This window comes from Paroedura picta, chromosome 4, assembly GCF_049243985.1.
Source record: "Paroedura picta isolate Pp20150507F chromosome 4, Ppicta_v3.0, whole genome shotgun sequence".
Taxonomy (NCBI): domain Eukaryota; kingdom Metazoa; phylum Chordata; class Lepidosauria; order Squamata; family Gekkonidae; genus Paroedura; species Paroedura picta.
The window spans coordinates 55,232,485-55,243,501 of NC_135372.1; the positions used below are offsets into that span (position 1 = coordinate 55,232,485).

An 11,017-nucleotide genomic window follows, 5' to 3' on the forward strand; every position below is an offset into this window, starting at 1 on the left:
GTGAAGCATATATGCCTACATGGTTGAACTAAAGTTCTTGGGACCATGTTTCAAGTAAAATATATCATCTGGAACAATAAAAAGTCAAATGATAACTTAGAACAAATGATCTAAAGTGACCTCAATCTGAAAATATACATTTCACCTTTAAATGTTTTTGCCCTAGCTTTTATATGACTTTTGTTTTTATTGCTGAAATAGTACTTATGCTCATAATTGATATTAAAGCACAAATGCAGAACTAAGTTGGGTGAAAGTGATTTCTGTGTTTCAAGTGCATTTTGTTCCAGTATATAGCATGAAGCAAAAGTTGTTGATTAGATTAAGCTTCCAGTTACACATTTTCTGTTCGTTTTTACAATTTTGTCTTACTGTAGCATGGTCAAGAAATGGGATGTGGGATGGAGCTCTCCAAGTTGAGTCCCATCTATGCTTGTAAGACCAGGCTTGATTATGACAGAACCTGCATGTTCTGCAGGGGTAGTATTAACTAGTTGACCTTGACTAAAGCCACATACCGTTATTTCCTGTATGCTGTAGCTTACCTGACTCCAGGAAAAGAACACGTACTGGAAGAACTTGGCCAGCTGCAATACCACACTTAAGGAGAAGAGGACGCCTTCCACGGAAAGCACTCCAGGCTCAGAATTCTGAAATTGTAAAAGACGACGAAGGCAAAGATGATTATCAATATGACGAACTCAATACAGAGATTCTGAATAACTTAGCAGATCAGGAGTTACAGCTTAACCATCTCAAGAACTCTATCACCAGTTACTTTGGTGCAGCAGGTAGGATAGCTTGTGGTGAAAAATACCGTGTTTTAGCTCGTCGGGTGACACTTGATGGAAAGGTGCAGTATCTTGTGGAATGGGAAGGAGCAACTGCCTCCTGACTGTAGGACTGAACATTATGTTCACTGTACTGCTGTTCACTATTTATAATGCACAGTTATAAATCAGGAGTGCAGAAGGAAACTTTATGTTTCTAAAAATGGAAACCAAGTTAGCCTTAACTCTTGCTTCTTAACAGTACAAACATTGTGATAAGGATACATTTTTGAAAAAAATAAGATTGGGTTCTTAAATTTTTAAAGTTTTAGGTTGACTTTGGATGGCAATCTGGGATTTCAGTTTGCTTTAAGACGTGCATGAGTACAGAGTGACTGTCTAAAATGCAGTCTAAGAATACTCCTTTTTTGCGATTAGGGAATATTTTTTATAGTTAGGGAAACAATTTTTAGGATTACTCTTAATCTTTTCTTACCCAAATGTTTGCAAAAGTGTATTTCTACATTGACAACCCTAGATTTTCATAAGGTGCAGTGTATATAATTCCTATGGAGAACTGTAAAATATTGAAATCTTCTTTCAAGCAAAGTGTAAAAAAAATATATATTGAGCCTGTAAATTGCTCTGTGGCTAGACTTTGTGGTCTCTTTAATATATTCTTTGCATGTGTGTATATGTACACCTATGTGTGCATGTGTATATATGTGTGGTTGTGACCTATGCAATATCAATTATGGGATTGGGCAGCTTTTGACTATGTATCCCATAATTCTTTTATCAGGAATAGTTGCAGTATTTACACAGCAGCATTTCTTCTCAGGCTTTATTGGGTGCTGTTGCTTGCCACATACTACAGAATATGTGTCAAATAAGTGTTGTGTGTTCTGGCAGTGAGTCAGTGAGTTCATATGCCTTTTCTGAAGTAAAGTCAGGGTGCAACCATGTATACCAGGACCCAGAGCAGTTATGTTTCCTGGTCTCTTAATTGTGATTACAGATAAGAAATGCCCCTTTAGGCTTGCACATTCCTGTTTCCTCTCCTGTAAGATTTACCCTTATCAGTGATAACCATGGGGAAGAGGGGTAGCTCAGCATTTTCACCAGTGCTTTTTGCTAAGTAGAATCTGCAAATCAACTTCAGATCCTAGCTTCAGACTTTTATAAATTGAACCATATTTAGCTATTACCTCGGTGCAGCAGCAACGCCAACCTGTAATTAATGGAGAGGAAGTGCTTGTTCATGTTCATAATCATGGTTAAGGTACCTAGTTACCTTCATCTGGTTTGGGCCTGGTAGTTTTAATAGCCTTTACTTTCTCAATTTTAACTGCACAGGACTGTAGCCCCAATTAATTTTGGATAAAAGTCAACCATTTGAGAAACAAATTGGAACTTGGAAATTTGAACATGTTTAAATGAAATTCGAAGGTTTTGTGACACACTGATTGTAAATTTTGTCTCCCAGTAATTAAAAAAAAATCAGGAGTCTCACAAGATTCCTTTGTATGTAACGTTTTGTAGTCATGTTAAGTGTAGTTGAAACAAAGTGTTTAATTGCACAGGGTTAACTAACAGTATGTTGCCACTTGAAGGAACAATACTGCTTTTATTACAATATTACCTCTTCTGTTCTTATAAATATGAATCAAGTTTTAAATTTATAACTTTGTTTTAATTGCAAAGCAACAGATCTCTTTGCAGTTAGATAATTTTTTTTGTTTTGAATTTGTATCTTTTTTTTTGCCAAAGAGTAATCACAATTATTTTACTTTTGTTTATTTTATGGTCTAATATTTTGGCGACCAATCTATTTGCCAACAAAATAATTAAAAGGTGCTGTATGGTTAAAGCTTATTCCGCTAATTGCTTTGACTTTAGATAATACTGTGTTTTGATCAAGAAGTTCATCATTGTGGCTTCTGTGCAGTCCGACATGGGACTACAAGATTGTAGGCCTGCTGTGAAGAGCTTCCAAGCTTTTAAAGAGGTTTCTAAGCTCTAGGAGTCCTTCCCCTCCCTGCTGTCTGCAGAGATACCTTTTCCACCTAAAGGGTCACATGAAAAGAGTTTGAAGAAGCACTCTTCCCTCAGTTCTCTACTTGCCACCATTAGGAGAGGACATGCTTCCAGTACAGCTGCTTTGTAGGTCCTCAAAGACAAGTTCCAGTCAGGTTTTCCAATAGGAATTTCAAAAATTTTAACCTACAAAATTAGTAAAATGGCTCTTTTCAAAAAGTGTGAGAATTGTGGAGTGAAAATGGCCTGGAATTATGATCATAGATCATGTCTTCATCTGGAAGGGAGCCACTATATGGGTATTTGTCCAACAAGCTGTTGACTGATTCCTGAAGCCCAAGGCAGCCAGATCAGCAAGACTGAAATCTGCTTCCTATGAGAAAGATCTAGACTCCAGTGAGGGAAAGTGCCCCCAATTTAATAATGGAGCAAGGACCATTTCAGTGACTTCAGTACTGACAGCTTCTATATGACCCAGTATGCACGGGGGGAATAACGCACATTCGGGGTGGAATGGCAGCGACTAAAATCACTGATAACGCATGGTGCTGGCTGCAACTGGCCGCAGCTTTGGTGCATGCCGCCGAAAAAGCCGCGTTAGCAAAATGCGGAAAGCGCAGCTTCCGGGTGACCGGGGCGCAACCAGAAGTGGCGCCAGGATCGCTGCGTGCATAATAGGTTACTCTGGGTTTTGCCACCGTCACGCCCCGTCTCGTGCATAACCGGTGTGCTTCGCGTCTTCCCCCTCTACGTTTTCCATGTGACCCGAAATCGCTGTTTCGGCGGCCGTGCATAATGGGCCTATCAGAGGCACAATCCCAACCCACAGTTGTCAGACTGGCTTTGGAACCACCCCCCAGAGAAAGCTAAGAAAAATGTGAAATGCTTCCACCACAGTCTAGCTCAGTTGCTGTCATGCTGTTGCCATATAGTTTCATATTGAGCCCAACAGTCTCAATCCCCATGGGGCTGAGTCTCACCATCCTCCTGAAGTTGACCATCCTTCCCATCTTGGCACCAGTGAACTCCCCTCAGATGCAACTGTTGATACAGACTATTTTTAGGTCAAGGTTCCCTCAACACCAGAGCTTTCCATTGGAAGTCAAGATTGAACCACCTTCACCAGCAAGACGACCTGTTTGGTTTCCAGAGTTGTTGAAAGATGAAGTCCTGCTGTCAGCACCAGGAAAGAGGGCAACTCAATCAACAATAGCTGATGCAGTGCTGCCTTAGTGGGGACTCTAGGCATCTTCATAGGGTCCATACCCCCTGAAACTTCCAAAGTCCACCATATCCAAAGAAGACCACTCGACTCAATGCCAGGCTGGGGAAGGAACCTCCCATTACGGGTCAGATTCTGAAGATGGTCTTTGCCAGATGTTGGAAGCAGGTTCTGGAAGTATATCGGTGCCATCTCCTGATGACACAGTTGTTGAACTGTCAGTTCCATTGCCCTTGGAGGACCTCAAGATGCATTCCTGCAAGACTACCTTCTCTCTTATGCCCTGCAGAGAAATCTGCAATCAAGCATGCAATACCTGCTCAAGATCCTGGATCCCAGCATGGTGAAATTGGCCTCAGCCAGGGTCTTCTCTGTTCTGTCCCCGTCCTGGTGGAATGCTCTCCCAAGCGAGATCAGGGCCCTGTGGGACTTAAAACAGATTCCTCGGGGCTTGCAAGATTTGCCATTTCATCAGGCCCACAAAACATCATTAATTACTGACTTCCCTACACAGCCACCATCTGCATGCCACCTAGTTATGATGTTATAGCACTTTGTTTCCCCATCTCTCCTATTGGAGGGAGTGTAAACTGGTTTTTTTAATGTTTTAACCGTTGTTGTATTAAATGATGTGAGCTGCCTGGAGCCCTCGGGGAAGGGCAGCACAGAAATTTAAAAATAAGTATTCTGAACAGCTAATCCAAATGGCAAATGCCCTAGGTTTAGAGTTCATGCGTCAGAACCTTAACTGTTCTGCCCTATAATGAAGGTGTTATACAATCCTGATTCAAATCCTGTGAATTGCCCCATGGAACGGGATGCAGGATATATCCATGGTCATTTGGACCAAGCCAGCCTCATCAAAGAAGCTAGAGAATCTTGGCAGGATCAGAGAAGAGGGCTGTGACTATTGTTTTGGTGCCCTCCCCCCTGCAGACTCTTTGGTTTCGGAAGTCCATCCTGCTAAGAGAAGGGTAGGCAGTCATTCATCCCCCCTATCCAGAGAAGGCAGGAAGTTGGACTTACTGAGAAGGCAGACATATTTGTCTGATGCAGAGGGGCTGAGAGTCACTAATTTCACAGCAATCATGGGTTGCCACCAAATGTTACTATGGGAAAAGATGACATAGTTTACAGAAATGTTACCTGACAATAAGCAAACCATAACAAAGTTCCTCAATTCAGAAGTTGAAGAGCTAGGAAGGCAGTAGCTGAATACTGATTGTCATAGTAGGTCAATGGCCTCTAGCATTCTGTCATAAGGATGCTCTGCTCTTCAGCTGTCCCACAGGATATGAGGGTGAAAATAGAAGACCTCCTATTTGAGGGGCAAGACCTGTTCAGTGACCAAACTATTATGGTTTTGGGCTGAACTAGAAAGAAGTTGATAACCAAGTCTCTGGGCATAACTGTCTCGAGATGCAACACCAAAGATATTTCCTGAAGTATGGTCAGAGGTATTGCTAGCCCGCGTCCTATCATACCCCAGATTATAGATGACAGACTACTCCATCCCTCGAGCAGGGATATAGGCTTCTTTACACCTAGCAACCCCAGCCTAAGAGGCAGGATAGATGACAGGGAAGGATCCCTTCCCAGTTGCCTAGGGACCAACACTTTAGAAGTGTCCCATTAGCCAAACTGAATTCAGTTAAGTTCTTTTCAGAAATGTTATCAGTTATTTTGTAGTTGGTGCCAAGTTACTAAGGAGTGAGTTTTGTCCATAATAAAAGGCGGTTAGTTTTGGAGTTCAATTTTGCCCTCCTTTTCAGAGCTTTTGCCCTCCTTTTCAGAGCTTACTGGTCCCCTCGTGTAGCCCATTGACCTTAACACAAGAGATTGCTCTGTCTTGGCTAATGGGGACATTACAAAGCTTACCTCTGCAATGGACGCAAAAGGTTTCTTCAATACTTTGCCATTGACAAAGGGCAGGGGGGCTTTCTCAACCTAAGATACCTGAATAAACATTTGTATGTGTTGAGTGCCAATAAAGGTGATGTAACTGTATGGGTCAAAGTTCAGAATGTTATCTGTTCGGGCAGTAATGTCCCCCAGGGGATTGAATGTCTGGTTTACTACACTAAATCTAAAGTATTCCTATTTCCGTGTCTCCATTCACAAAGCCTGCAGAAAATACTTAAAATTATGTTATGCGAGGGCTGCCCACTAAAACACAGTGCTTCCATTTGGCCTAGTTACAATGTCTAGGAGTTTATAAGATGTATTTCAGAGGTCATTGCTTAGTTAAGGTTAAGTAGTTGTACACTATATCCTTACCCGAATGACTGGGTCTTGGCAGAAGAACTAAATGTGAGTTTAGACACAGTTCAGTCCCTGGATTTTCAGGGAAATTCGGAGAAATCCTGCCATTCTATTTATTTGGTCATCTCTAAAAATTATCTGTCCCCAGAGCTAATTTAAAATCCCTTATCTGGTGGTCTATTACTGACAGCCTTCTCAGAGGAATCTACCTCTAGGGCTACAATCTCATGATATGTGATTATGGATGATTCCCTTACTAGGTGGGAGCTCCTTTTCAGAGGATAAGACCAAAGGGGTTATTGGCTAGGAAAGTGTCCACCCTTCATATAACCATGCTAGAGCTGAGGGCCATCAAATTTGCTTTTATTTCCTTTACAGAGATTGTCAGAGGACGTCATATACTAGTAGCAATGGACAATGGCACAGTATAAATTCTAAATGAACAAACAAGGAAGCATGGAATACCTTTGCCTGTGCAGGAAAGCCACACTCATATTGCAGTGGGCAATGAGAGATGGGATATAACTAACAGCTGTCGCCATAGCTGGGCTTGACAATCTAAGCGGGGACACAAGTATTGCTTAAGAGTGGTCCATATTAAACCACTACTTGGCCCCAATTTTCAAAGAATATTTTTTCCCCTCAAAGTAGATCTCTGAATCAGCAGCCAGGGGTAAGGATTCACTGGGGATGCCTTCCAGTGGTGATGGCATAGCCATATTCTACAAAAGGTAGGTTCAAAAATGAAAGTGAATCATACCTTATGCATCCTTGCCTCCTGCTGGCCCAGAAAGGCATGGTTCCCCAATGTCTGGAAACTAGGTATAGAGTGATACATAAAAACTGCTCTCGAAGGAGTTCCATTTAGAAGCGAAGGAGCTCCATGTTGAAGGCAGGGCAGGTCTTAGCTGCCTATTGTAAACCCACAACAAGGAAGTACTGTGAGTCCAAATGCAAAAGATTTGTGTTGGGGGGAGGGAACAGGCAAGGTTTAACCCGTGACACTGCAGTTTGAGCACGATTTTCTATTTCTTGAAATTCACCTAACCACCATCTCTGTTTCCTGTGACCCACTTAGGGAGTGGCCTTTTTTTTTTCTGCCCCCGAATCAAGAAAATTCCTTAAAGGTTTGCTTAACATGTTTCTGCCTGTTGTTGCCCTGGTTCCCCAGTGGAGTTTGTCACTACTACCAAAATTAACGTATAAATCATTTGAATCCATGGCGAGTTCTGATTTGTCCTTTATTTCATGTCTGCTAGAAGGATGGAAGAACTATGGGCACTTCACTGTGATCTTTATCAAATCGCAACTGGACAAAGTAGTCTTCAGACTCCGTATAGCGCTTCTCTTCAAGGTGGTGTCACAATTTCACTATAACCAAAACATTAACCTTCCAGTGTTCTTCCTATCACCATTGGAACAAATATTACATACTTTAGGTGTGAGGAATGGAAGAATTCAGAAAAGATAGAAACTCTGTTTCAGGGGGTCAAATAAAAGAACGTCCTCATTAACACAGTCTCTCTTTAAATGGACAGTTTTGCCAATTAGGACGGCTTATGCTGCAGCTGAGGTGTCTTGCCCCATCTGAAAGCTCACTCCATGAGGACACCGGCTTCTTTAGCAGCGTCCCGAGCATGTCTTGTTCTGAAGGACATTTGCAAGGCAACAACATGATTCACTCTGACATTCATCAAATATAATTTGATGGATGTGGACTAGAAATGAAGCTGCAATGGGAAAGGCAGTGTTACTGATCAGTACACACCTTCCTTCTCTAGTAAGTGAGTTTGCTATTCTGCCATGTGGGACTGCACAGAAGTCATGATGATGAAAATGGGTTTTAGTTTACCTGTAACCGTTGTTCACTGAGCGACTTTCTAAGCAGGCCCACATATGTTCCCTCCTTTCCCCACTGTGGCTGCCAACTGAGGAAGTGCTTGTCTTCTGTCACATGATCCTTTGAGTAGGAAAGGAATCTGCAGACGGGTGGGGAGCACTCCTAGAGTCTATAAACTTCTTAATAGTGTGGAAGCTCTTCTCCATGGCTGGCCGTGGACTGCCAGAAGACTACCTGATAAACAATAGTTACAGGTAAGTGCAACAGTGTTAATCCATTATCACCTTTGATGTAGCCAAAGGAAGCATAGGTACAATTCTTGTCCTGTGCTTGTGGCTGGCCAGAAAATTTACAAGCTTTACAGAAGTGGTAAACTGAAAATGTACTTTTGTTTTGCCTTCACAAAAAATGTGGGTCTCTTATCTTTTTCACAGTCTCAGCTATTAAGTTAAAGTTGCCTTGCCTATAGCTACAATATTTTGATAACACAGGTTAACTTTTGAATGTTTTGTCTTTCGGGATGATGTAAATTATAGCAGTCTTGTAATGTTACTCATACAACCAGTTTTCATCATTAATTTTTCCTACAATCTTTGTAATTCACATTGAACACCAGCAGTATTTATAGGAGAGCTTCCATACAAAGACAGTGATTGGAATCTACTTGAGGAAAACACTTGACAAACTAACTATCAACAGATTTGTGAATGTTTTTTGTTTTCATTTTGTCATGGTGGTTGACATGTTTGTATTCCTGAAACTCTTTTCTAGAATTTTAAAAAATCAACATTAAATGTGTGTATTTTTAAGAATCTCTTTGTTTTTCTTTCGTAGGTATAGATACAACTTAAAGCCTACGTTAAGCACATTGAGTTGGATTCAGAGTGCCCTTCTATGAGCAGAAGGTGCTTCTATTTATGGCAGGGAGGGTCTGCAGTTTTCACATCTCTTCCACTTCAACTGCAGCCTCTTGTGCAGTAGCCTGTGCTGTTGCTGAGAGGTCCATCCTCAGAAACAGCTCTTCTGAGTGACATGGGACCGCAGGAGACATCAGCAGAGCTCTGCTTGTAGTTCTTTAGGTCCAGTTTTTTACAGAAAGTTCAGCATAACATCAGAGTAAATGTGTTTAGGTTTTAGGAAATGTGCTTGGACTGCAGCTATACCAAAAACCTTACTCCAAGCCTTTTTAATAAGCTATTTTCCTAAACATGCTTAAGCAGATTCTAGGTAACACTGTGTGAACGAGATCTTGGAGTACTTGTGGATTGTAAACTAAACATGAGCAGGCAGTGTGATGCAGCGGTAAAAAAGGCAAATGCCATTTTGGGCTGTATCAACAGAGGCATCACATCAAAATCACAAGATGTCATAGTCCCATTGTATACGGCACTGGTCAGACCACACTTGGAGTACTGTGTGCAGTTCTGGAGGCCTCACTTCAAGGACATAGATAAAATTGAAAGGGTACAGAGGAGAGCAACGAAGATGATCTGGGGCCAAGGGACCAAGCCCTATGAAGATAGGTTGAGGGACTTGGGAATGTTCAGCCTGGAGAAAAGGAGGTTGAGAGGGGACATGATAGCCCTCTTTAAGTATTTGAAAGGTTGTCACTTGGAGGAGGGCAGGATGCTGTTTCTGTTGACTGCAGAGGAGAGGACACGCAGTAATGGGTTTAAACTTCAAGTACAACGATATAGGCTAGATATCAGGAAAAGGTTTTTCACAGTCAGAGTAGTTCAGCAGTGGAATAGGCTGCCTAAGGAGGTGGTGAGCTCCCCCTCACTGGCAGTCTTCAAGCAAAGGTTGGATACACACTTTTCTTGGATGCTTTAGGATGCTTAGGGCTAATCCTGCGTTGAGCAGGGGGTTGGACTAGATGGCCTGTATGGCCCCTTCCAACTCTATGATTCTAAGTCCTAAGCATGTTTGTTTAAAAGTGAGTCCCATTGATATCAGTAAAGCATATTGCCCGGTGCATCTTAACTTTAGCAATGCAATCTTATGTACTCTGAATGGGGAGTGTGACCAATGACAGTGGATCTGTGTTCCAAGTAAACATGCATGCGAAGCAGCTTATAGCTAATACTGACTGAAGTGACATTTTTTGAACACTCTTTACTAATATTTAATGGTTAGCACTGTCTCTTCTATTTTACAAACTGCCATAGTGATCTCTGGCAATGTGATTACAAATTTAGTAACGAATGTGAAGATACTTGCATACAGTATCTAACAGATTTCAAGAACCACTAACAAATTCAGGCCACTGAAGTTAGCAACTCATTCAAATTTTACCACTGTTATTTCAAGTAAGATCTATTCAGTTGCAGGGCAGAATGATGTGGTTTACTTGATCATTCATTTTGTGACATAGCTAAGACAATAGAGTGAACACGTGTGTGACATGATTGTTTCTGAAGTACCTCATCTTTTAACACTACTCAGTGTTTTTTTTTAAGTCCTATTCCTTGAAGGTGCTCATGGTGGCATGAGATGCTTCATCCTGTTTTATCCTCACAACTGTCTTGTAAACTAGGTTATAGTGTGTGTGACTGGCCCAAGTCTACCCAATAATGTGTTGAAGGCAACAGTAGCATCACATGCCATTAGTAACTTCAAAGTTTGACAGCATTAATTATATTTGTGATGTACTACTAACTTCAAATTTGTTTTACTGGTTTGGGAACGCTGATTGACAATGGGTTCAAATGGAATGCTATTGTTGACTTCAGGTTATGAGAGTGGCAGCTGGGCAGAAAGGAGAGGAGGGGAGGATTGAAGAGAATCCTGAAATAGGAACTAGTAGTCCTCCCCTGTGGGAAACAGCTCTTGGGGAAAGAGTTATCCCTAATAAGTATTAAAAGGAAAATTGGAACCTGTGTGTAT

General features: G+C 41.5%; 1 protein-coding gene across 4 annotated transcripts in view; it reads left to right on the forward strand.

Annotated features, from left to right (window-relative positions):
• MTF2 (metal response element binding transcription factor 2) overlaps positions 1–8,943 on the forward strand; it is a 26,844-nt gene extending 17,901 nt beyond the window's left edge. For all 4 annotated transcript variants that reach the window (XM_077332907.1, XM_077332908.1, XM_077332909.1 and 1 more), the window contains one exon: positions 541–8,943. In XM_077332907.1, the coding sequence (XP_077189022.1) occupies positions 541–895 (355 nt within the window). In that variant the 3' untranslated portion in view covers positions 896–8,943. The remainder of the gene's footprint in view (positions 1–540) is intronic.
• Positions 8,944–11,017: the final 2,074 nt, after the last annotated feature.